The sequence below is a fragment of the Leopardus geoffroyi genome, chromosome B1 (assembly GCF_018350155.1).
Source record: "Leopardus geoffroyi isolate Oge1 chromosome B1, O.geoffroyi_Oge1_pat1.0, whole genome shotgun sequence".
Classification (NCBI taxonomy): domain Eukaryota; kingdom Metazoa; phylum Chordata; class Mammalia; order Carnivora; family Felidae; genus Leopardus; species Leopardus geoffroyi.
The window spans coordinates 143959673-143986536 of NC_059327.1; the positions used below are offsets into that span (position 1 = coordinate 143959673).

At 38.6% G+C, this 26864-nt stretch overlaps 1 protein-coding gene across 1 annotated transcript; it reads left to right on the forward strand.

Moving 5' to 3' along the window:
- Positions 1-603: 603 nt before the first annotated feature.
- On the forward strand, positions 604-25995 carry SDAD1 (SDA1 domain containing 1). The gene is made up of 22 exons (XM_045473718.1): positions 604-877; positions 2838-2942; positions 3446-3544; positions 6465-6575; positions 8175-8246; positions 8326-8426; positions 10088-10145; positions 10742-10816; positions 12194-12295; positions 12852-12921; positions 13543-13646; positions 15610-15667; positions 16748-16806; positions 17399-17475; positions 17646-17743; positions 18058-18134; positions 18602-18728; positions 20242-20336; positions 20472-20662; positions 20772-20856; positions 21688-21849; positions 25682-25995. Exons 1-22 carry the CDS (start codon positions 788-790, stop codon positions 25727-25729), a joined length of 2064 nt encoding a protein of 687 aa, XP_045329674.1. The 5' UTR covers positions 604-787; the 3' UTR covers positions 25730-25995.
- The last annotated feature ends 869 nt before the right edge of the window (positions 25996-26864 follow it).

Below are 26864 nucleotides of genomic sequence, written 5' to 3' on the forward strand. Positions count from 1 at the left end.
TTTTTTTTTTTTAAGTCTTCTTTTATGTTTATTTGGAGAGAGAGAGAGAGAGAGAGAGAGAGAGAGAGAGAGAGAGAGAGGCAGAGCGCGCGCAGGGGAGGGGCAAAGAGAGGGAGACAAAATCCGAAGCAGGCTTCAGGCTCTGAGCTGTCAGCACAAAGCCCCACGCGGGGCTTAACTCACCGGCCTTTGGATCCTGACTTAAGCCAAAGTCGGAGGCTCAACCGACTGAGCCACCCAGGCGTCTCTCCTCATCCCTCCTTCCCACCACCCCCGCAACTCTAAAATAGGATAGTGCTATCTACTCCCAAAGGAAAAAGCTTTTTAGGCTGTGGGATTTAAAAAACGATTCATCCTCATGTGTCAGTCTCATAGGAGTGTCAGAATGACGAGATAAACTAATATGTGTGGTAAAAAAAAAAAAAAAAATCTTTGCATTTCATATTATTTCAAAACGTTAAGTAGGAGTGTTTGGCCAAGGGTGGAAAACGTCCCCCCCAGCCCCCCCTCCACGCCCCCCAAAAACCTCGTGTAAACCACTGCAGCGCATTTCGGGACTGGGAGTAAGTTTGACACTCGGAGGTTCCCGTAGTCTGGCTTTTTTTTTTTTTTTTTTTTTTTTTTTTTTTTTTTAAGAACCAAGATGGCGCTGACTACCGAGTGTCCCATGTGCTATTTCCGGTCGTACTCGGAAGCAGGATTCCCACCTGTAGCTGATTCGGTTGGTGGTGGCAGGCGGTGTGAGGTTTCTTAACACTGCTCCTGGCGGATCCAGTCAGCAGCCAGCATGTCTAACAGAAACAATAACAAGCTGCCCAGCAACTTGCCGCAGTTACAGAATCTGATCAAGCGGGATCCGCCGGCCTACATCGAGGAGGTGGGAGTGCGACGCGGCGCCGCTACAGACCGGGGTGTGACTGGTTTAGACAGTAGCAGGGGGAAGGAGTGGAGTGGAGCTGGGATCCTGGTTCGCCCAAAGTTCTCCTGCTAGGTACAGGAGTCCCTCGGGAGGAAAGAAAAGGGGGTTATCTCCCAACCTCACAGAGGTGGAGAGACAGATAGCCCCGCCCCCCAACCTCCAACTTCCTTGCAGATTTATCAGCCTTTTCCTTTCAGAAACCCCTTAAGTTGAGGAAGTCTGTAACACTTGATGAATTGTATGTTAGAATGCCTTGGGTCGAACATCTGTTTCTGAGAGCCGGAAATGGACCTCCAGACATAGGATTCAAAGCTGGCAGTGGGGACAGTTAAGTGCAGAAAAGGGTACTGGTCTGGAGGGATGCCAGTGCTCTGGAAGTAGCATCGAGGAGCAGAGAGGACACCTACTGGCTCAGCAATGCTGGGCGGAAGAAAACGAGGTAGCAGTGTGTTAGGACAGAAACAGGTTTCAATAGAGCATCAGAATGACTGGGCTACTTTAAAAAATATAATGCCCTGGGGCGCCTGGGTGGCGCAGTCGGTTAAGCGTCCGACTTCAGCCAGGTCACGATCTCGCGGTCCGTGAGTTCGAGCCCCGTGTCGGGCTCTGGGCTGATGGCTCAGAGCCTGGAGCCTGTTTCCGATTCTGTGTTTCCCTCTCTCTCTGCCCCTCCCCCGTTCATGCTCTGTCTCTCTCTGTCCCAAAAATAAATAAACGTTGAAAAAAAAAAAAAAAAAAAAAAAAAAATATATATATATATATATATATATATATATATATATATATATAATGCCCTGACCCCACCGAAGAGTTCTTGGTCTGGGGACTAGAGGGGAAAAAGGGATGTCCTGGGAGCCTTGTATATTTGTGGTGACTGATGAACATAAAGGGTGTAATGATATTAGTTCTCATCATCTTAAGGCATATATTAGTGGCTGAGCCACGGGTAGGAAGGGGGGAGAAGTGAGATAAAGATCTTAGCAGCAGCACACCACCGAGTTCTGGGGCTCTTTCCATACTCCTGTCACAACGGCGGTATGGAGTCAAGAGAGTAGGGTCTTATCTGAAGCATGGAGGGGCGGTAGTTCCTTTTCTTGATTCCTGCTCTTGGAGAAAGCTGGGGACCTAAGAGTTTTGTTTGGGGAAATCAAGAGTTATGTTTTTTGACCATGCTAGGTTTAAGATGTCTATTAGAGATCGAGACAACAGATGTCAGGCAGTTGGAGTTATGGATTTGGAGTTCACTGGACTAGTAAGGACTGCTAATATAAAGAAATATCCATAGTGTCGCTCTCATACACTCACAATTTAAAGCTATGGTCTAGGAATGATGAGTAGATGTAGGGCATGGAACTGAGTCCTGGTAAGTTCCAACATTAGATTGTGTTGTTGTTAGAATTAAACATAATTAAATGAGAAAATGCACATAATGACTTTGGCATATTGCAATTGCTGAGTAAGTGGAAGCTATTATCATTATTTTTGTGCCTTAAAAGAAGATGGTAATTTTGATGGCAGAGTTGTATAGTTGTGATATAATTTACACTTTCTGACCCAATATTTTTCTGCTGCTGTGAGTGCTCATATGCACAGAAAATGTAGTGAGGGTCATTTGGATAATAAATGGCAGAATAGATCCAGAATCTGAGTTTTTGACTCTTGCTTTAATGTTCTTTACACCATACCACCTAAATTTCTAATGATAAGGGTAAGGGTCTTTAGAAAAATTTGATGTATCAGTTTTTTTGGAATCTTATTTTGAAGAATGCAGATAAGGAAAAGATGTTTCTGGACACCTTTGCCATGTCTTTTTCTCTGTGCCACTATCAGAGATGTCTTAGTACTAAGTAATTTCTCATTTTTTACTGAAAAAGTCATATAATAGGAGGTGACTAGCTTATATCTTATTTTCCTACAGTTTCTACAGCAGTATAATCACTACAAATCCAATGTGGAGATTTTCAAATTACAACCAAATAAACCCAGCAAAGAACTGGCAGAACTGGTGATGTTTATGGCACAGGTAAGATAATAATTTCTGAAAACAAATAATAATAATTCTGAAAACAAACAATTTCTAAAACAAAGACCAGTTGTGTCACAGTTTGCAGAATATCTTTCCAGTAGTACCCAACCTTATTCCATTCAGGAATGGAAACTTAATGTAAAAAAATATTTTTTTGTTTCCATTTCATACAAATGTTATTTTTTTCCTGAGTTGAATTAGAAGATTTCACTAGAGCTTTTTGCAGAACCAACCAAAGCAAAACTTTCAGACTGTTTTTTTTTTTTCAAATTCATCATAAGAGCAGATTTTAAACAACATCACACATATTTTACTAATACTGCAAGAACAATGAAAGAGGTCAGAGAGATTAGCATGTAGAATAAAAAAGAAACGATTTGTAACTAGCTACTTCTATGAAACATAGCCTTTTACTCTCCTTTTTCAGAACATCATAAATATGTGCATATGAATTGTAGGAGAGAAAAAGAAACTTCAGAAGAGCCTTTGCTTTGTTACAGATTGGTCACTGCTATCCAGAACATCTAAGTAACTTTCCTCAAGAGCTGAAAGATCTTCTTTCCTACAATCACACTGTTTTGGATCCAGATCTTCGAATGGTGGGTCTAGTATTTGGATTTGATAAATTGTGTTGTGTATATATGTGCATGTATTATGTGTTTAAATGAGAACAGCCTCAGCTAAACATCTTCTTAAAACATAAATCAGAATGCGTCACGAATTCCTTAAAATCTTTCTGTGGCTTCTCATTTATACTTAGAGTAAAACTCAAACTTATTAACATGGCCTATAAGTCCCTACATGATCTGCTTCTTGCCAGGGTTTTTGACCTCGTCTCCTGTAGCAGAATGCTGCTCTCCTCTCTGTGATCTTTCTGTTCTTCCAGCATGCTAACCCTGCCAGGAAGCTCTTTTCCCTCTTCTGAATACATGGTTCATTCCTTCTAGTCATTCAAATCTCAAATGCATTAAGAGCCCTAATTACAACTTTTTTACAATGCTTTATTGATTCACTTATTTTTTAATTTGAAGAGTTTGAGTAAAATTCAGTTCCAACTGGGCAATGCCAAGCTGGAATTGATTAGGAGCACTCCCGTAATGCTGAATTTAATAAATTTATTCATTAACTGGCCAGTTGGAGCATTCACGCCATTGTCACTGTAGTGGTTGTTATTGGGTCCTGGCTGAGATTCCCCCTTACCAGCCTAGTGCTCCCATTTCCGTCACTGGTGGTGAATGTTGGCCGCTGATGGCCCCCAGCTGCCCTCTCTCTGGTGTCTTGTCTTCAGCTAAATGAGAGCCCTAGCACCTGGGAGGTTACCCTCCCAGCCTACAGGTTGTACCTGACTAACCCAGAGATACAAAAGCCTGGCTCTTCCCTCAACGTGGGTCCAACTTCATGTTGCAGTTTGTGCTCCAGGGCTTCTCTGTGATTGGACTAAAGCTGGTCTCCAGCCAAGGACATATCCTTCCTCAGCTTTTCTTTTCTCTGCCCTGTCCTGCTTCCTTTACTTCCTTTCTAGAAGAGAGCATACCCTGGACAGATCACTGCAATGAATCTGGCTCTGCTGCTAGGGAACTCAGCCTAACACATTTTCAGATTTCATACATCTGCTTTTCAGATACCTCTACAGCAGGTAGAACTTAACACAAATATTATGATCACAAAGCATATTAATATCCTTTGCCAAAACTTGTACAATGCTAAGTCTAGAGATTCAGCCTTGTTTCTTACTCTTACATTTTCCCAGGATTTTTCTAATTCTACCATTTTTATAATTCTTTAGGATTTTATTAATTTGATTAGGCCCAACAGAAAAAGAATACCATTCAGACAAGCCAAGGTTTCAGGCTCTGGGTTGCCAACTGAATGACTCTCACTTGGGATGTGGGACCTGGCAGCACAGCCCAAGAGACTTCAAACTCAAACTATTAGTCAAAAGACTTTTACTTATGTCATGAAACTTTTTGAGTCCCTATAGATGATACAGATTTGAGATTTTGAGTATAGAGACCTAGTGTCTTTCCAAGTACTATAATTAGATTTTCTTTAAGTTTTGTGTGTCTAACAGTACCAACTAAACTGGTCTGCAGGCGTTGTTAAATAAGTAATGTGTGTATGTTTCTTGGTCATTTCTTATGATGATTAATAGGCTTAAAAAATAATAGAGATTTCCTTTGCTAGGACACAAAGGATTGAGTCTGTGTAATTAGCATTCCTCTTTAAAAGAATCATTTGGAACAAACTGGTGGATCCTCATTTTATTTTTTATTATTTTTTTTTTTTAATTTTTTTTTTCCAACGTTTTTATTTATTTTTTGGGGGACAGAGAGAGACAGAGCATGAACGGGGGAGGGGCAGAGAGAGAGGGAGACACAGAATCGGAAACAGGCTCCAGGCTCTGAGCCATCAGCCCAGAGCCTGATGCGGGGCTCGAACCCACGGACCGCGAGATCGTGACCTGGCTGAAGTCGGACGCTTAACCGACTGCGCCACCCAGGCGCCCCATGGTGGATCCTCATTTTAATCGGTGATGGTGATAACCACCAGTCCTTATCAATTACTGGACTTACTACCTAGTGTGTTTGTTTCTTCCCCAGGACTTTTTGAGTCATTCCCAAGTTTTTGTTCACTCTTTCCCGCTTACACAGCTAGAACTGACTGTGTTTCTTAATTGAAGAAACAAAATATCTATGTATATTAACTTTCACTTAATAAAATCAGTAAAATGATTTTTTTATCTTTCTTTGACACTGTAACCTTTTTATGCCTTTTGTTCATTTCTTTTTTTTAAGCCTTAATTATTTTTAGTCCAAATTGTTATCACCTGGCCAGTGGGAGCTTCTCAGTCCTTTTACCAAAGCCCCTGATATTTTTGAAAGCATCCTTACATTCTGGCAGAAATAGTTCCAAACCCCTTTTTACTGCTTTTCCTGCCCCAAGACTTGGAATCAACAATTCTCCAAGGATTACTCATTCCATTAGTGGAGAACAGTTGGTAGAAACCAAACCTTGGGCGATAAGGGTACTCGTGAAAGTCGGTGGTAAGCAGCCGTGCTGCAAGTGCTGTTGGGCAATTCTTGGTACTAATGATACGTCCAAGGAACGCCTTGTAAGGTCACAAATCAGGTTGATGATTCCAGATTATTCTGTTCTTGTTACCACACCTTTCTTACTTCTGTGCATTCATTGATCACGTAGGGGTTTGTCATATCTTGACGCTTCCTTAAGTAGCCCTCCGTCAGTCACTGTATCAGTTATATTACCCTGTTTTACTTTATTCATGACACGTATCATTATCTAAGATACAACTGTTTAGGTGCTTCCTTGCTTGTCTGTCCCACTCCCAGTGTAAGGTGCGCGAGGGCAAAGACTGTACTATTGACTGTACTATTCTGATGCCCAAAATGGTGCCTAGTTAGTAGAAGATATCACACTTTCTTGGGATATATGTACTCCATTTTCTCATTTTAATTTCATCATCATTATTTTATAGTATGTTTTCTTTTCCTTCCTTAGACATTTTGCAAAGCTTTGATCTTGCTGAGAAACAAGAATCTCATCAATCCATCAAGTTTGCTAGAACTCTTCTTTGAACTTCTGCGTTGCCATGATAAGCTTCTGCGAAAGGTAAAGGGCAAAATTGCTTCCCCCCGCCTTATATCTCCACATTTTCCCTTGCAGTAACATTAAACTTATAGAGTGAATTCTTGGTATAGTTAATAATTTTAATAGGAAAAAAATTGATGCTTGTGTGCATACAATATGGTGGTAATAGCTAACATTTAATGAGTGCTTGCTTTTTGCCAGCTACCATTCAGAGCTTCTTATATATTCGTTTACTTACAAAATGAGAGAAGGTTCATTATTACTGTTATTTTACAGATGAAAAGTCTAACACACAAAGAGAGAGTAACATCCTAGAATCATGGGACATGTTAGTGGGGAAGCAGGAGTATAAACCCAGGCAATATGGCTCCAGAACCCAAGCCTTTTCCCACTGTACTAAACTGACTAGCTAAATCAGAGCATGGACTGGACACTCATAGCTGTAACAACCCCCAACAGATCTCCCAAAACACTACTTTTTTTTGTTATAAATATTTCCCTATGACTAGTATTTGCTTGTATAAGCCAGCCTAGAAGCTGAAGGTTTGTGAAAGAAATTTACGAAAGAAAAATTTAAGTTTACATTTTATTAACTGGAGGGCCCCTTAGGTGACTCAGTAGGTCGAGCAAATGACTCTTGATTTTGGCTCAGGTCACGATCCCAGGCGCACCCTGAGCCCCGTGGCGCACTCTGCACTGGGCTTGGAGCCTGCTTAAGATTCTGTCTCTACCTCTGCCCCTCTCTCCTGGTTGTGCTGTTTGCTCTCTCAAATAAATAAATTTTTTCCAAGTGTCGGTGATATTTGTATTGCCAGTATCATCTTGCATGCATTAGGGGCTAAGTAAGTGGAGCAACTTTACTTTTCTTAGATAACAATTTTATTGTGATATAATTCACGTACAATTCATCTATTGAAAGTGTACAGTTCAATGATTTTTAGTATACTGGCAGAGTTTGCAACCATCACACAATCAATTTTAGAATATTTTTATCCCCCCTCAAAAAGAAACACTCCTCCCATTAGCAGTAGCTTCCCATTTCCTCATCTCTGTCAGGCCTAGGCAGCCACCAGTCTACTTTCGGTCTCTACAGATTTACCTACTCCGGGTATTTCATATGAATGGAATCACACAATATGTAGTATATGTGTATGGCTTCTTTCACTCAGCATAATGCTTTCAAGGTTCATCTGTGCTGTTGCATTTATCGGTACTTCATTCCTTTTTGTTACCAAATTTATTCCATTATGTGAGTATACCACATTCTGTTTGTCCATTCATCAGTTAATGGACTATTGGGTTGTTTCCACTTTTTGGTTATTGTGGATGCTGCTGCTGTGAATATTTGTGTGGACATAGGTGTGGAAATATATTTTCATTTTTTCTTGGATATATAACTAGGAGTGTAATTGTTGGGTTATATGGTAACTCCATGTTTACTTTTCAGGGCAACTTTCTTTTACATTTTAGCTGTTGCTTTTTGTTTTGTTTATGGTGTCTTGTTATAGAATGAAAAGTGAATAAAATTAAACTTTCCCCTATATTTGTACTTTTTTCCAAATTACTCATGAGCAAGACTAGAAACGTTGGTTAACGTGTATGTGTTTTTGTTTTCCTCAGACTTTATACACACATATTGTCACTGATATCAAGAATATAAATGCAAAACACAAGAACAATAAAGTGAACATAGTAAGTACCCTTTTGTTTCCCATGTTTGCAGCATTGTACCAGCAGTGTATTGAGTCTTCCTTCTCCTCATTTTCTTTAGGTGTTGCAGAATTTCATGTATACCATGTTAAGAGATAGCAATGCAACTGCAGCCAAGATATCTTTGGATGTGATGATTGAACTCTACAGAAGAAACATCTGGTAATATATATGTAATTGTCTCTTGAGAAATAGACTCATATTCATTTAGAATTACTACAGAGCACATACACAAATATTTTTCTTGATCTTGAGCTCTTTAATATATCTGTCATAAATTAAGTTGGAAATAAAAATATAGAGCAATCCCAATAGCTAGTAACATTGGCTGCCATTTCTTGAGCACCTATATCTCATGTTACCTTGTTCAACCTTTAGAATAACATAATTCAGCTTATCTGGAATTATCCCCATTTTATAGGTAACGAAACTAAAGTTCATAGAGTTTAAGCTTAGTAGCTAGCCAAGGACAGAGCTGAAATTAAAACCTGGATATCGGGGGTGCCTGGGTGGCTCAGTCAGTTAAGTGTCTGACTTTTGATTTCTACTCAGGTCATGATCTCATGGTTTGTGAGATCAAACCCCATGTTGGGCCCTGCACTGACAGCACAGAGCCTGCTTGGGATTCTCGCTCTCCCTCTCTCTGCCCCTTCCCCGTACTCACTCACTTGCTCTCTCTCACACAAAATAAATAAACATTAAAAAAAAAAAACTTGGATGTCAGACTCTCAAATCTGTGCTATTTCTACTCTGCCACTCTGAAAATTTTTAAGTCACTTTATCCTCTGTATGAAATACCATGTTCTGTAAACTTTGGTTTATTGATACATTGCTCCTGATTCATGGTTTTTGCTTTTCTTATTTGCTAATTTTTATTTTACTATAAAAGTAATATTCATTGCAACAAAAAAAAATTGGAGAAGCTAGAAAGGTTTTTTTTTTAATTTTTTGATAGTTTCACCACCCAGAGATGATCAATGTTAACAGTTTATGATACTGTCTCCTGTCTTTTCTTTAATGTAAATTTTTAAATATGGTTGGAATTTTGCTACACTAATAAGTTTTTATTCATTTTTTTTAAATTTTTTTTAAATGTTTTCATTTTATTTCTTAGAGTGCAAGCAGGGGAGAGGCAGAGAGCGGGAAAGACACAGAATCTGAAGCAGGCTCCAGGCTCTGAGCTGTCAGCACAGAGCCTGACGTGGGGCTCGAACTTATGAACCATGAGATCATGACTTGAGCCGAAGTTGGACACTTAACTGACTGAGCCACCAAGGCCCCTGTATTCATTTTTTTATTTCACTTATCTTAAATAGGTTCCTATGTCATTAAAAATTCTTCAAAAAAAAAATCTATCTTAAAAATAGCTGCATAATTTTCTGACAGGAGACTGGGCTAAAGTTTAAATGTTCACCTGTGGTTGACTATTTAGCATTTAGCAATCTATGACTTTTTTTTTTCTTCCTTTGTAACCCATGACTATTTAAACTGTGGATTCTAACCTGTCAGAAATATATTTTATTGTTTAGGGGCACCTGAGTGGCTCAGTTATGCATCCAGCTCTTGATTTTGTCTCAGGTCATGATCCCAGGGTCACGGGATTGAACCCATCATTCTCTGGGTTGAGCATGGACCCTGGCTTAAGATTCTCCCTCTCTTTCCCTCTGTCCCTGTCCCACTTACGTGCGTTTGCACACATGATCTATCTCTCTCTCAAAAACAAAAGAAAGAAATATATATTGTTTATTTTGTGCCATTGTCAATGCTATGAAATGCAGTAGAATGAAAATTCACTTTGAAAACCTTCATTTGTCTTACCCCAGGAATGATGCCAAAACTGTCAATGTGATAACAACCGCGTGTTTCTCTAAGGTCACTAAGGTATGTGTCTGTAGTCATTTCCAGATGGAAAGTGGAGGAGATGGCTATGTGGGGAAGAGGTAGCGTAGGGCATGCAGTTCGTGTTTAGTAATGCTCTCTTTGTGCTTGGGCTGCTTCCCTGGTTCATCTGTGCTTTAGAGGCGGCAAATAAAGTTAGGAGTTCTTTAAATGCTTTGTACTAAATGATGCCTTAGTGTTTATTTTGTTTCATCCTATAATACTTGACTGTTCTTTTGTTGGGCTAAAGCACAGCTGAAAGAAATTTAAGAATATGTTAGACTTTCTGTTAGAAGGGCTACAATGTCACTTTTTTGGTGGTGGGGGGTGGGTTGGTGGCTGGATATAGAAATAAATTCTTGGCAATCTACTTGAAAGATAACAACTATGTAGAGCCTGGATTTTTAAAAATTATTTATATTTTTAGGACAAATAGCATTATTAAAACATTGTTTTAATTGAGAAAAATGAGCCCATATCCCACCAGTCTGATTTTGTTCCTTCAGATCCTAGTTCTGTGCATGAATAATGTGTAAACAAAAGTATTCTTTGTTGTAAGCTGGGGTGAGTCACTGACTTTTGTTCTGATTGGTCTTTAGATATTAGTTGCTGCTTTGACATTTTTCCTTGGGAAAGATGAAGAGGAGAAACAGGACAGCGACTCAGAGTCTGAGGTTATACGTTCAACAGTAGATGCTTTCTTAGGTTTACAGTCTATCAGATTTCATTTTTTGCTCTCAGTACAGATTATAAAATCCATGACTGCTCAAGTTAGAAAGAAACTTACATGTCGCCTTTATCTTTTATTGTGTTCTGCCATGCTGAGATTTTATCGTTTAGAATTTGTCACTTACATTCACTAAGATTGGCTAAAGAACTAATAAAAGTTAGACTCATTCAGCCTTGTTCTTAGTTCCAAAGCTAACCTTTATCTCACTATATAAACTTAGAATGGAAATTGCTGCCAGCATATTTTTTGAGATTATGTCAACATTATAGAGAATTCAGAGAAGGAGAGGAATAATATCATGGCATCTTTAAAAGGCAAAATCAAGATTTATGATGTCATGAAATTTTTTTATTAAAAAATATTTTTTAGGGGTGCCTGAGTGGTGCAGTCAGTTAAGTGTCCAACTCTTGATTTTTGCTCAGATCATGATCTCACGGTTCGTGAGTTCCAGCCCCACATTGGGCTCTGCATTAACAGAGTGGAGGCTGCTTAAGATTCTCTTTCTCCCTCTCTGTCCCTCCCTCACTTGGTTGCACACTCACTCGCTCTCTCAAAATGAATAAATAAACTTAATATTTTTTTATTAAAATCAAAAAGGAGAAATTCTAAGAAAAAATACCCTTTCCCATTTTAGCATTTTGGTAATAAGAATACTGGAATTTATAATAAGATCTTTTAATTCATTTTATTATTTTATTAAGTAATGTATGAACAATATATTCTTATTGTAAAAGATTTCAGATATTCTAGATACAATAAAAGTTTTCTTAACCTTGTCTTATTTCCACTTCCTAGTTCCATCTTCACAGATAACCATCCTGTTTCCTGTGTATTTATATACGGATGTGTGTGTATTGTCTTATGTATATATTAGGTCTTTGAAATATACATAAATAACATATATATTACTCTGCAACTGCTTTCTTTGTGTCATATATATAGATATACTGATGCATTTAGATCTTCTAAGTACATACAGATCTACCTCATTGTTTTAACCTTCACATATTTCAGAATATGAATGTATTATAGCTTAAGCATTTTCCTCATGATATTATTTCCAATTTCTTTCAATTAAAAACAAAGTTGTATTCTATACTTTGATAAAATTGAAAGCAAAATATAAAAGCAAAAATAAGTGTTGCAGTGAAAATCTTTATATGTACCTGTTTGTACACATGAGCAGATACTTTTTATTGAATTTTAAGTCATGCTCATTTTTTATAGTGGTTGCAGAGCATAAGTACACAGAAGTCTTTGAAAGGTTTACCATTTGCTTCTGTGCAGATTTTCCTTGTTTACAAAGTAGTCTCTTCTTCAGGATGAAGGACCAACAGCAAGAGACCTGCTAGTGCAATATGCCACAGGGAAAAAAAGTTCCAAAAACAAGAAAAGGTTGGAAAAGGCTATGAAAGTGCTCAAGGTGAGACTCATACCTGGAAAATGTGGTAGGAGTGATTAGACTATAGAATATGGGGTTTTTAGTGGAAGCTGTTAAGAATTTGAAATGAAGAAATAGCATTTCTGAAAGACTTAGAAATGTGTGATGAATTTTTAAGTACTAGTTTTTTAGGTGACTAAATGTTTTCAACTCTAGCAAAATCTATACCTTGAATAAATTAATTTGCTTAAATTCACTTTTCACTTGTCCTAAGCAAGATGACCTATATTAGGGTATTTTTGCTAAACTTACCTTCTCAGGAGAGTACACAAATAAAATACATTTTAAATTTTGTTATATTTGGTCATTCTGAAAACTCATTAATTTGGCCCTTCTGTGTTTTTTTGTTTATATTTCTAAATTCCTTTAAGTCTTAACAGGTGCTATATGCTGGAACATTCCTGAGGTTTAATGTTAAAAGATAAAAACCACCTTTTGTTCCAGTTGAAAGAAAGGTTTTTGGAACAGATTTGTTGTGGGTTCCCCGCCCCCAATAGTCTGATGTAATGTAAATGTTTTTCCTCTCACTTTATTGCAGAAACAAAAAAAGAAGAAAAAACCAGAGGTGTTTAACTTTTCAGCTATTCATTTGATTCATGATCCCCAAGGTATTATAATTATGACTTCCCAAGTTCCTTTTTGGCCTTATCTCTGCCTGTTACCAGGGAATATAAGATCCCTGGCACTTACTAGACAATCAGTAATTGTTTGGTTGTTACTGGTTGGGTATAACCAATGTGGAAGAATAGCTCTTTGCTTCATGTCTTTGACAACAACATAGCGCTAGGACATTGTACTTGACTAAATGAAAAATTGATAGTCTTTTGTTGGTGCAGATTCTGATTTAGTAGGTCTAGGGTGGGGCCTGAGATTCTGTGTTTCTAGCAAGCTACCAGGTGGACCCACTACTGCTGGTCTGCAGACCACGCTTTGGGAGGCACGCTCTAGCGAACTGTTAAGTGGAGCTCCAAACAGTCATTCACGATGTTGATGCTAAAATTTGGGGGACTTAAGACTTGACTTTGAGCACCATTGACAGTATATTCACCTGTGTGTGAATCTCTTCACCTTCCGTCATGCTGCTGTTCTTACCATCCTGGTTTAGCAGAGTGTTCTCAGGTTCAACTGTACCAGTCACTGATCTAACCGCTACCTTTCTCTACACCTGTTAGACAATGTTGTATAGACTGTGGACTTACAGTGGACTTCTCTGATACTCTCCTTTCCAGATTTTGCAGAAAAACTACTAAAGCAGCTAGAGAGCTCTAAGGAGAGGTTTGAGGTGAAAATGATGCTCATGAACCTCATCTCCAGATTGGTGGGAATTCACGAGGTTTGCATTCCATTATGTTTCTCATTTTGGTGAATATTAGAAGTAGAATCATTCATGGTAAAAGGAAAGCCATTAAGGTAGAACTGTGGCTTACTTTTATCTCTTAAAACCACTTAAACCCATATAATTTACAGAAGAATAAAATCTTTCACTCTGAAAATAGCTGTTTTTATCATTTTGTTTTCTTATCAGTAAGTACGGATGTTAAATTGTACATATATTCAGTTTATGGACAGACTGTTTTGTGTTCTATGTTTCTACTATTTATTTGTTTTGCATATACATTTTTCTGAGCCAACGTAAACTGGATATTTTTATTGATTATTACTACATTTTGCAGTTTGTTTACCTCTTTATAGCTTTCCTGACTTTCAGACCACTCTGGTAAGGAGGTTGTCATGTTTGCAGAGTTGAATTCTCTTGTCATTTATTTCATACTGAATTAAATTACAGGAGCTCCTTGGTGGTATTGTGTGTGTGTATCTATACACATACACACACATATATTGTGTGTGTAGATCTATACACACACATACATACACACATATATACATATGCACACATATATGTGTACACACACATTATATACATATATACACATACACACATACATACATATGGTATACACATGGAAACTTCACACATACTCATAGACTGCTGTTGTAGAAAAGGAGAGATTTCCAAAAAGTTAGACCACTGAAGAAATGGCCATTGAGGTTGTTGCCTATCATTTTGCTCTTGAGATGTACTGCTCTCTACATCATGGGATGTGTTACTTTCTTCAAAAAGTTTTTTTTTTTAAGGAAAAAAAAGTAAAACAGGTTTACTGAAAATCTAGCAGTGTCGACATACATTGTTAAAGATGAAAGTACCCATGAATGAAAGCACTTGTTCCCGTTTCCTAAGACTTAACATTTTAGTGAATAGAATGCTTTTTCCCCATGACCTGTAGTCCAACAGCAGGATTACCAGGTCAATTTATGTTATGTTTGTGCAGAAATTTCCTGTCAGACCTGAATTTGAGCTTGATCAGAAAGCAGAAGTGATGTGTAACTTAAGCATGGTTTGTTAGAAATGATAACTAGAGTTTCACAACTGACTGTAATTGAGCGTCCATTTTTATATTGAACCTAAATTTTCCTTGTTACTTGTCCGGTCTTGGTTTTGCTCTGTGGCTAAATAGAAAAAATTAATTAATTTATTCTGATATGATGAACTTTGAGAAAGAGCAGTCCATCTCCATAGTTTCTCTTCCTGAAGTTCAAGATTACAGCTGGTTTGGTGAACATGTTGTCATATATTTAAATGTCAAATCACTATGTTGTACACCTGAAACTAATATAATATTGCTTGTGAACTGTACTGCTGTTTTTAAAAAAAGAATACAGTTGCTTTAATAACTAGATCCTGTCACTTTTATTTAGGTAGACTCCAGAGTGCTAGTGCTTTCTCCCTAAAATATAGATCTCAGAGTAATTCCTCCAGTGTGATTGGACTGGTGTCCAGTAATAAAATGAGAACTATAGGGTTTGGGTGATGAAATTATACCAGGCGCTATTCAGATTTGAATTACTCTTTTATCCCTTACTTTGAAGCCTTAATATCATTGCTTTTCCTTCTGGTAATCCTTTTTATCTTTGAAGACTTAAGAAAAATTTGTTCTGCAGCCACACCAGTTTTAAAAGTAGAAGAATGTTACATTGGGTTGACTTTTCCCCTCCTCTGGTTTATTCTGCATATACTTTCTTCTTTCTTGATATAATGAGGATAGCAGCATAGGCTCCCTTTCCTTGGGTAATACAGCACATCAAATCGTCTTGGGGCATGAATGCTTGTTGAGGAAAATCAAAAGTAAAAAATGATCCCCAGTTAGTTGAACGTGATGATAAAATTGTGTTAGGGAGAAATGAAACTCTACAGCTGCAGTTACGTAAATATTAAAGTCAGTGCATTCTTTCTGCAGCTTTTTCTCTTCAACTTCTATCCCTTTGTGCAAAGATTTCTGCAGCCCCACCAAAGAGGTAAGCCTCCCACTTGCCATTTTTCTTTGGTGGCCTTGGGTTTAGAGTAGCCATCCCAGTCTTTTGTTCTGTAATTATTAAAGAATTAGGAGTGTGTTTCAGAGAAGGAGAGAGAAACCCTTATGTTTTCTTTCTCACAATCTGCTGTGGGTTAATTGTTCTCATCAACTTAACAAGGTTATTTTTGGAAAACAAAAAACTGGATTCTTAAAGCAAGTCTTTTTGTAATACCATGAATACTCAGGTAGAAAATTGTGAAAAAAGAAATCTGACCTTCTACTGTAACTTTGTAATAGATATCAGGATTCTATCTTTATCATTGCTCTCGTGTATGTGCACATAAAAACAACATAAGAGCAGGAAAGAAGAGATGGTTGTTCTGCCTTTAAACTTAAACCAAGATAAGAAGGAAGTCAGCATTTGTTAAACATCTAACCTGAGCCAAGCTCAGTGCAGTGCCACGCACTGTGCAAAGTGCTTTACATACAGCATCTCATCAGATCCTCACTTCAATCCTGCAAGGTATAGAAATAAAAAAAAAAAACAGGCAAATAAATGGCAAATTAGGATTCACCTCACTTCTTTCTTTTGCCTAATTTATACTGCCTGCCCCTTTCAAAGAGAGTGTGTGTATGTATTTATGTTCGTAGTCATTCATTCATTTAGTGATTTCTAATCTGGGCACTGAGTTAGACACTCAGAATTTCACAGTGAGCATGAAAGAGTGCCCTCACCTTTGTAGAGCTTGCATTCTAGAGGGAGATCCAGAGAGTACTATGTGTCCAGTGTCCAAGTGAAGATAAGTCTTTTGAGTAAAAAGAAAGCAGAGTTAAGATGATAGGGAGCACTGGGGTAGATTCTAGTTAGATTATGTCAGGAAAGACATTTTGATAAGGCAGCAGTTGAGCAGGGACCTGACGGAAGTGAAAGAGTGAGCCATGCAGACACCTGAGGGTTGGGCGTTCCAGCTAGATTTAGCAGTAGGATTAAGGGCCAGAATATGCTTCCCATGTTTGCTCTTAGCCCTGAGAGGCAGAGCAATAAACTGACTATGATCTTTCTGATCTCTTACATTTTTAGAGGTAACAAAGATTCTTCTGTTTGCTGCCCAAGCATCTCATCACTTAGTACCCCCAGAGGTGAGAACTCTTAAACCTTATTTCTGTCTGCATAGCAGTGCCACTATTAAGTATATCATGGTGGCTATTCCCACAGAGATTACTGCTCCCCTGTGTCACTTTTCTTCAAAGTGAGAAGAAGAGACACTAACTCTTAAGGAGATAGATACAGAGGTTTAGTTATAGAAACTGAAAAAACATTTTTACTATAGAAAAGCAAAGTTTTAGAGAAGTTGTTGAGAATTCTCACTTTAATTGCCAAATCTTGGGAGATCAAGAGTTATCGGTAAATTTATAGTGAATATTTTCAAAGCTGATCATTCCTTTCTTTGATTAAAATAGCATTGAATTGTCCTGGGTCAAAACAATTTTTTAAATCCATATTGGAAAATAATATGCAAGGGGAGCAAAATTTAATCTGAGGATAACCAAGAAGCCTGAAACCCAACATACTTTTATCTGTCTTCCTCAGTCTTGATTCCTTCCTACTCCCAAAACAAAGATGGAAGGCTGGTTTTTCACTGTGAATCGTCTGTTGTCCCTTAATCCTCAAGTGTTTGAGTTGGTGGAGACATTTTATCAGCTCTCATCTTTCCTTTTTTCCCCGATTCAGATCATTCAGTCCTTGCTCATGACTGTGGCCAACAATTTTGTCACCGACAAGAACTCTGGGGAGGTCATGACAGTAGGGTATGTAGAACGTGCCTGCAGGAAGTGGGTATGTTTTCAATGTACGGTTGGCCCTAGAAGCCCTATAAAACCCAACTTCTGTACCTTTGATTTGGTCTTTTTTAGGAAACCTTAGACTGACCCATCTGTGATTGCTGTTTGGGTTTTTTAAATTCATTTTCCTTTTCTAGAATCAATGCTATAAAAGAGATAACAGCTCGATGTCCTCTAGCCATGACTGAAGAACTTCTCCAAGATCTGGCTCAGTATAAAACACACAAAGATAAGAGTAAGTTGCATGTTATTCTCTGTAGATCAAATATCAAGTGACTCTTTTTTCTCAGTAGCCTCTTTGCTCTGGAGTTTCTTTTCTTTTCTTTTTTAAAAAATGATTATTTATTTTTGAGAGAGAGCACATGCGCTCACACGTGAGTGGGGGAGGGCAGAGAGAGAGGGAGAGAGAATCTCAAGCAGGCTCTGCACTGACATAGGACTCAGTCTGTGAGTCATGAGATCATGACCTAAGCCTAAATTAAGAGTCGGATGCTTAACCGACTGAGCCACCCCGCTCTGGAGTTTCTAATTAAAGGTGTTATTTTACAGATGTGATGATGTCTGCTAGAACTTTGATTCAGCTCTTCCGAACACTGAATCCTCAGATGTTGCAAAAGAAATTCCGGGTAGGTGAAATATGCATATGTTGATCTAAAGGTCAGGGTCTTAGAAGGGGAGAATAATTTCCTACAGGATGAGTTTTAGTGTTTGTGATGCTTCGGCTATGAGTATTGGTTAATTGTATTCTTTAAGCTCAGAATACAATTGATTGAATACCATTGTCTCAAATATTTTGTAGTTGGCATGTGCTCTTTGATGCTGACTCTTTTTTTAAATATATATATATTTTTTAAGTTTATTTATTTATTTTGAGAGAGAGCGTGTATGCGTAGAAGGGCAGAGAGAGAGAGAGAGAGAGAGAGAGAGAAGCCCAAGCAGGCCTTGTGCAGTCAGTGCAGAACCCAACATGGAACTCAATCTGACAACCGTGAGATCATGACCTGAGCGGAAATTAAGAGTCAGACACTTAAATGATTAAGCCACCTGAGTGCCCTTCTAAGAACCTTATTAAAAACAATTTCCTTTCCTTTAGGGTAAGCCTACAGAGGCCTCCATAGAAGCAAGAGTGCAAGAATATGGAGAATTAGATGCTAAAGATTACATTCCAGGAGCAGAAGTTCTAGAAGTTGAAAAAGAAGAGAATGCTGAAAACGATGAAGGTTCATTTTCATTTTACCATTTTCCAGGATAAAATCACTCCTGTACTGTATTGACCTTGAAATCTTTATGTTGATTGAACACTCATTCAGCAGATATTTATTGAGCAAGGACTGTGTGCTAAGCACTGTTACAAGCATTGGGGATCAAAGGGCATCCATCGTTCCTACACTTAGGAAACTTACATTGTAGTATAGATGTCTGTTCATGTCCTCCAGGGAAGCTGCTCCTTATCAAGATCATGCGGGGCACTTGGGAATGATAATGGCTTTTGGGTTTTTGCCTAGAAAAAAATAATGAAGGTTAGTCATAAACAGTCCTCCAAGACTCCTTGGTGAAGGAGAACACTTGGTGAACTTTTTGAAGAATACTTAATTTCCAGAGTTAGTGTTTATTACCTTGGTTGCTAGAGTCCTATCTTCTTCCTGTTAGTTCATTTGTTATATTAAAACTTTAAAAAAAAATTTTTTTTTTTTTTCAACGTTTATTTATTTTTGGGACAGAGAGAGACAGAGCATGAATGGGGGAGGGGCAGAGAGAGAGGGAGACACAGAATCGGAAACAGGCTCCAGGCTCTGAGCCATCAGCCCAGAGCCCGACGCGGGGCTCGAACTCACGGACCGGACCGCGAGATCGTGACCTGGCTGAAGTTGGACGCCCAACCGACTGCGCCACCCAGGCACCCCTATTAAAACTTTTTAAAGCGTTACTTGTGAGCTAGCCACTGTCAATATGAAGAAGAATGATATGGTCCCTGCTCTTGAAGGCTTTTCGTAAATAGCTCTGCATGAGCAAAGCCTGAAGTATTTAGGAAACTATTATTAATGTAGGATACAGGGTGGGATATAGTAAGATACCAGACTAGACATAGAATTAGGGTCTTATCGGGTGTGGTTGTACATATGCTATACCAAAGAGCTGAGACACTCTAATGGGGAACAACTGAAAAATTGCAAGTGTCTGTGATTTTGAAAGCTTACTGTGACTCCATTAAGAACTAATATCTCTTCATTGAGGTACCTACCAGGTTCCTTCACATCCAGAATCTATGACTTCAGTTGTCTGAATGATTGTTGCTCACTAGTTTCTAAAAACATGTATATATATGCTTAGATGAGTTGTCAGATACTTGCTGTGTGGCCAAGATAAATGTACAGGTGCAATTTTGATGGACATGGTTTGGTGGAAAGATCATGGACTCTACAGTTAGACATGATTTTCATTTCATCGTAGACTGCGTTTTCTAGCAGTGTGGCTCGGGGCAGGTAACTTGTATGGTCTGTTCCTCTTCTGTTGAGTTGTGAGAGGTAAATGATTATAAGATTTTAGCTCATGGTAGATCATGGTCAATGTTTATTATGCATTCCATAAAGTAATTAAATTGATGTGGCTTATTTAACAATAAATATTGCTTGATTCTTGGTCAGTAGAGCTCCACTGACTTTGATTATCTTACTTTTGCTTGATTTATTTCAACTCCCCCTGAGTACTAACAGTGTGCTGCTTCTCACACAGATGGGTGGGAGACCACCAGTCTCAGTGAGGAGGCAGATGCCAATGGTGAGTGGGTTGATGTGCACCACTCTTCTGATGAAGAACAGCAAGAAATCGTAAGTCCTAAAATTACCTTGTGCAAGTACGTCACTTGGATGTTTATTAACACCTAATTCATGGTGGGCCTTGTTGGGGTTCTAAGCTCTCACTTGAGCTAGTAGCTCTTTAAACCTTTGTTGTGTGTTTTCAAGTCCAAGAAGCTCAACAACATGCCCATGGACGAGCGGAGAGCCAAAGCTGCGGCCGTTAGCACTAGCCGAGTTTTAACTCAGGAAGACTTCCAGAAAATCCGCATGGCCCAAATGAGGAAAGAACTTGACGCTGCACCAGGGAAGGCCCAAAAGAGGAAACACATTGAAATAGATAGTGATGAGGAGCCCAGGTAAAACGACACATACACCAAGTCTTCTTCAGTCAGCTCATGTGACGATGAAAGTGTTAGGGAAAGGAGTTCCACCCTTGTTTCATATCGTATTTGTTCTTCACCTCAGGGGTGAGTTACTTTCTCTTCGGGACATTGAACGCCTTCATAAAAAACCAAAGTCTGACAAGGAGACAAGACTAGCAACGGCAATGGTAAGTGAGGCATGTCGTTCCCTTCAAACAAAAAGCAAAGAAGCTGAAAAATTAAATAAAGTGAATAACCACAGAACGGCAGTGTTTTATTTTGATGTTTTAAATAAAGGTATAATTAACGTAGAGTAAAATGCACAGATATTTGGTGTTCTGTTAGATGAGTTTTAACAACTAGATAACCATGTAACCACCATCAAAAACAAGATGTAGAACACAGAAAGGCAATAGTACGTGTTCTGGTATCTGGGAGGCATCCAAGCTATTAGGAAAGCAGGGGAATGTTTAATAGTCACTAATGAAAAGCCTCCGGCAAGTGCTGTGGCTATGATTGCACATTTCCAACATTTCCTACTGCCTACTATTTCCGCTTTCTTTTCTGTACATTTGTTTTAGGCACCATCCCATACTGGTTCCACGTCACCCTGTGCATTCATCCCATTTGTACTGAAACCTGATTAGATAAGTTTAAAAATCCATGTTCTTTCTTCCCCACCTTTTCGTATTCTATCCCTCCTTCCTGAAATGCTCTATCCTTCCCCTCCTTTCTCCCACCATGAATGCCTTGATCCTATAATAAACAGTTTACCCGTCTCCTTTCTAGGAAGCTTCTCTGACCTGACCAGCTGAATTATGACCTTTTCTTCTACTGAGCTTCCCTTGCCCCATTACAATATATAATGGTCATTTCTCCCCTGGACTGAGTCACTGGAGAGCAAGGACTGAGTTACATCAATCTTTTTTGTCCTTGGCACCCAGGAGAGTGCCTGGCAAGGAGGAGACACATATGTGGATTAGATAACTCTTGAAGTGTTTTTTTGTGTATGCTAATAGGCTGGGAAGACAGACCGAAAAGAATTTGTGAGGAAGAAAACCAAAATGAACCCATTTTCTAGTTCCACAAATAAAGAGAAGAAAAAACAGAAGAACTTCATGATGATGCGGTATAGCCATAATGTCCGGTCAAAGAACAAGCGTTCCTTCCGAGAAAAGCAGGTGAGTTCAACTTGAAGCTTGATTGGTTAGAATACTGTTGTCATTTCAACACTTCTTTACTCAAAACAGAGTTGTGCCTTTTAGGACCTTGTGTTAGGATTAATGGGGAGCATTATTAGAGAACATGGAGAGGTGACAAGTGGTCAGGGCATGTAAATCCTACACCTGACTTGGCGGAGATTCAGCTGTGTGACCAAAGGAGAGTCTATTTTCCTCCTCTGTAACTGCAGGAGTGGAAGCTAGATGGCCCATAAGATCATCCCTATGCTAAAATTCTTGACATTGCATCTGTGAAACATAATATCAAGATCCTTCCTAACGTGCCCTTTTGCAAAACTTTTATGTTTACAGGTTTTGGGGATTTCATTTTATCCATTTGTGGTCTTTTATATGTAGTCCTGTGTGACTCAGTTGCCTTGCTTATTTTATTTGCTATAATAAAACAAATTCATGTTTTCGTCTCTTTCTCTACGGAGGGTGTACCAGAGTATATTTTAAATATATTCTGAAGGATCACCAGGAAATCAAGTTAGGACGAAACAAGTGTTCCTAAGTTGCTAGCCAAAGATGACTGTGCCAGACCGACATGTTAATGGCCAGCTTTCCAGGGCAGTGTTTCATTTGTGCGGCCACCCAGGCAGTAGTAACTGAATTAAGGTGTCATTTAAAATCTACCTATCTGCTTATTTAATCTTTCTAGTTCTAAACTATGTCCAACAACATCATGTAGATAAAAAAGTGCCAGCATTTTGAATAGAGGTTGTTGAAATCAAGGTGAAAAGAAAGGTGCAGTTTCAGATTATAAATACCTGAATTTTGCCAATTCAATTTAATTTCATGGTTGAATTGATTCAGTCCATTAGCTTATCCTTCATCAGACCTTTGTAAGATTTGAGGGTGGAGGAAATAGAATCACTGAGTTGCACCATGGTTTGTTCCTTCTTTCATTATGCAGTTTTTGTGACCTTGCTACATTTTGTGACAGTGTTCCCCTGCTTCTTACTTCCTCTGTTGTTTTACTGAGCCTTTTTTGGCATGATTTGGAAGCCTTGTTTTGTTCCTTGCCAGCACCTCTTGAGTCATGAAGCTCCTCTCTCAAAGACTAAAAAATTTTTTATTTAAGAGTTCATTGGACATATGCACTTGTTGGTTCAATAATGTTTTTTCCTTGTTCTCCCGTTTTCTTGCCATTTGGAACCAAAAATTAATCTGAATTTCTGTTTATGTGTCCTTGCTCTATATTTTCTTCAAGGTCTCTCTGTTATAAAACTTAACTCTAGGTTCCTAATTTTCTTATTCTCTCCTTCACTCTAGACCAGCACTGCCCAATAGAAATTCAATACAGACCACATGTATAATTTTAAAATAAAAAAGTAAAAAAGAAAAAGGTGAAATTAATTTTAGTAATAGATCTTATTTAACCTAATATATCTGAAATAGTACCATTTCAGTATGTAATCAATATGAAAATTATGAGTGAGATACTATACCTTCTTGTTTTTGAACTAATTGATATCCAGTGTGTGTTTTAACACTTGTGGCACATCTCAGTTTGGACTGGCTATTTTTCAAATGTCCAAAAGCCACATGCAGTTAGGGGTTACTGTATTGGGCAGTGCAACTTTAGAGCATCTCCAAAACTGACCTGTGACCCTAAAATAGAAAAGCTCAGTTCAGTTTACCTTTTGTGTGCGTTTTTTTTCTACTCACACAGAACACTTCTAACATTTATGGTCACCAAATATGTGGTGATTTTTTTCCCCCACACAAGCAGTTCTCTGCAGTACTGGCTAGTGTCCTACAATTTAACTCAATTCTGACATTGTTTTCCTAGAAATAGTGTCAGATCCCACAGGTTAAGGGCTCAGCCCCATGAGACTATACTCGCCACCTCCCCAAGTGTTCCTCCCCCACCTCATGCATGCATACATACATACATGCACACACTTCAGAAACCAGTCTCAAGCCCAGTGTTTCTGACTAGTCACCTCCTCCTTGGTTTGATTAATTTGCTACAGCTGCTTTCAGGACTCAGGAAAACCATTACTTAAGTTTACCAGTTTATTAAAGTATATGATAAAGGATACAGATGAATAGCCAGATGAAGAGATACATAGGGCAGGGTCTGGGAGGGCCCCAAATGCAGAAGCTTCTGTCCCTGTGGAGTTGGGGTACATCTCCCTCCTGGTGTGAATGTGTTCGCCAGCCTGGAAGCTGTCAGAACCTCACACTACAGGGTTTTTTTTTTGAAGGCTTCACCACATAGGTATGATCGATTATTCATTCTGTACCTAGCTTCTTTCTCTTCTCTGGAGAAGTTTGTATGTTGGGGGGCAGGGATTGCTGAAAATGCCAAGATATTTTTTTTTTTTAATGTTTATTTATTTTTTAAAGAAGACAGAGCATTACTGGGAAAGGGGCAGAGAGAGAGGGAGACACAGAATCCAAGCAGGCTCCAGGCTCTGAGCTGTCAGCACAGAGCCCGATGCGGGGCTCAAACTCACGAAACTACAAGACCATGACCCAAGCTGCAGTTGGCTGCTTACCTGACTGAGCCACCCAGGAGCCCTGAAAATTCCAAGTTTCTAATCATGGCTTGGTCTTTCTTGGACCAGCCCCCATCCAGAAGCCCACCTAGTTGCCTCATTAGAACAAAAGATGCTCCTAGGGCTCTTATCACTTAGGAACTTACAGGGGTTTGGGGAGCTGTGTGTCAGGGAGAGGGTCAAAAACAAATATTAAAACGAGATGCTCTTATCACTTAGGAAATTACCAAAGTTTGAGGAGCTCTATGCCAGGAACCAGGGGCAGAGACCAATATGTATATTCTATTATCTTACATACCCAAGCTTCCTCTGGGAATGGAGCATCACATTTCATACCCCTTCTGTCCCTTGGTGATATTTTATTCTAAATAAAAGGGTCTTTCTTACATGGCTTGAAAGTGTACATGAGGTCTTCCTGTAAATTTTTAGAATATTCTCATAGAATATGTAAAAAAGAGGTGAGACTAGAAAAGGCAGGTGAAGCACATGGCAGAGAAAGAGGGGAGGATGGATCTTCCAGTGAAGCCTTAGGAAAGGTAAAGGAAGAGGAGGGAGAATATACTTTTCAAATGATGGCATTTGAAGGGAGAAGGAAACTGAGATACGTGTGAGAATAGCGAGTAGCCTGTGCTTTATTACAAAGTTTAATGAGCAGAATTAAGTCCGTGTAACCTTGGGTTACAACAACATCATTAGCTAATGTACAGTTCTTACTGTAGAGCTTTCCATTTTTTAACTCTGTTAGTCAGTGTGCAACAATATGAGCAGGTACTGTGATCTTATATTTTATATTTTACAGATGAGACTGTAAGACAGATGAGTCTGAGAAATACCTCCTCAGCCATGAAAGTTAGGCTAAAATGAACTTGTTAATTTTTCTACCTTCAGTATCTATCCTCGATCTCTTCTGTCTACAAAGACATTCCAAGACCCAGATATAAATAAAGGCAAGGAGTCAATACCTTAAAATCATAAAATCCAAAAAGCTTGAACATTTAAGATGTAGAGTAACTTCCACCCCCCAAACATGCTTTAACAAAGCAAACAAACAAAAACACATACCTTGTTGAAATTCAAAAGACATCTTAAAAATTTCTAGGAACCAAAGAATAGTGCTTGAGAGTTTGTGAAATAGTATCTGTCACACACCCAACACACACACACACTTAATCATCTCAGGAGGATTTGTTGACAGGAGTCCATTGTTGTACATCTCCATATAACCAAATTAGTATAATGGGGTACCCAAGAGTTCCCATGTTTAGATATTTTTTCTTATGTTCCAGCTGGCACTACGAGATGCACTTTTGAAAAAGAGAAAAAGAATGAAGTAACCTCCAAGCAAGTTTTCCATTCCAAGAAAAATGCTACATTTGTATCGTTATTTTGAAAATTAATCAAGAATGATTGTTTACATTAAAAAGTCCCAAAGTACTGTATTGTGAAAAACACAGTAAACTTGGTAGCAACTTGGCATTATTGTTTTGGAGATAGGGAATGGTGGGAATGTTTGAAATGTAAACAGTAGTGGTGGTGTTGTAAACTCATTTCCATTTGGCATTCATGCAAAAAAAAAAAAAAAATGTTTTGTGCCTACTAATTGTCATTGTAGATATAAAAATGAATGAGCCATAACCCCTCACAGAAGGCATTCACAGCCTATTTGGGACATAGGAGGGGGCCGATGTGTGTTGTATGTGTATTTATAGCGCAGTGTAAATAGTTCTCTAGTAGAGATAGGTCCCTGCTTCTCTGGGGTCATAGAGGACTCTGCAGGGCATGGGAGTTAACATTTTCTCTTAAAACAGGACAATGTTACAAGAGTAAGAGATTCTTACTTGTATATAGGCTTACCTGCTGAAAACAGGTCCTTGCTGTACAGATTTTATGTAGACAATTTAGCTCTTTTAGTCCATCCAAAAAACTGTTAAGTGTTTTTTTGAATGCCAGGTATAGGCTTTTTGGTTAAGACCTCGCTTTTTAAATTGCCTTAAGTCTAAATAGTAATCTTGGAGTGTTTTTTTAGTTTGTCATTTGAGCCGCCACAGAGGAAAAAGAAATCAGATTGGTTTCTTCAGCCTGCCATCATGCTGTAATATTTTCAGCCTACTGTGCTTTGTCTCAGCAAAAGGTTCCTAATGTCAGATAGGTTCCGTTGTGTGTGTTGAGTGCTGTGTTGGTCTCCCTTCCCTGGGCATGTTTGAATAGATTTCAGGGGACACAGAGCCCTGGTCAGTCTCTCTCTGCAAGTTGTTGCATTTGGAAATAGTTTGGTGCCTTTGCCTCAGATTTCTTAGATAGGAAGATGTGGTAGATGAGAAAATTGTTCTATGTTACTTTAGAATAAAAGACAATTTTCTGCCCACCCAGAATTAGAAAGTAGCTTCTAAAACCACTTCTCTTGTTCACTTTCTGAGTTCGCTTTTGGTTTTATTTGGAAGAAATTCTGTGACCTTCCTCAAAGATGCC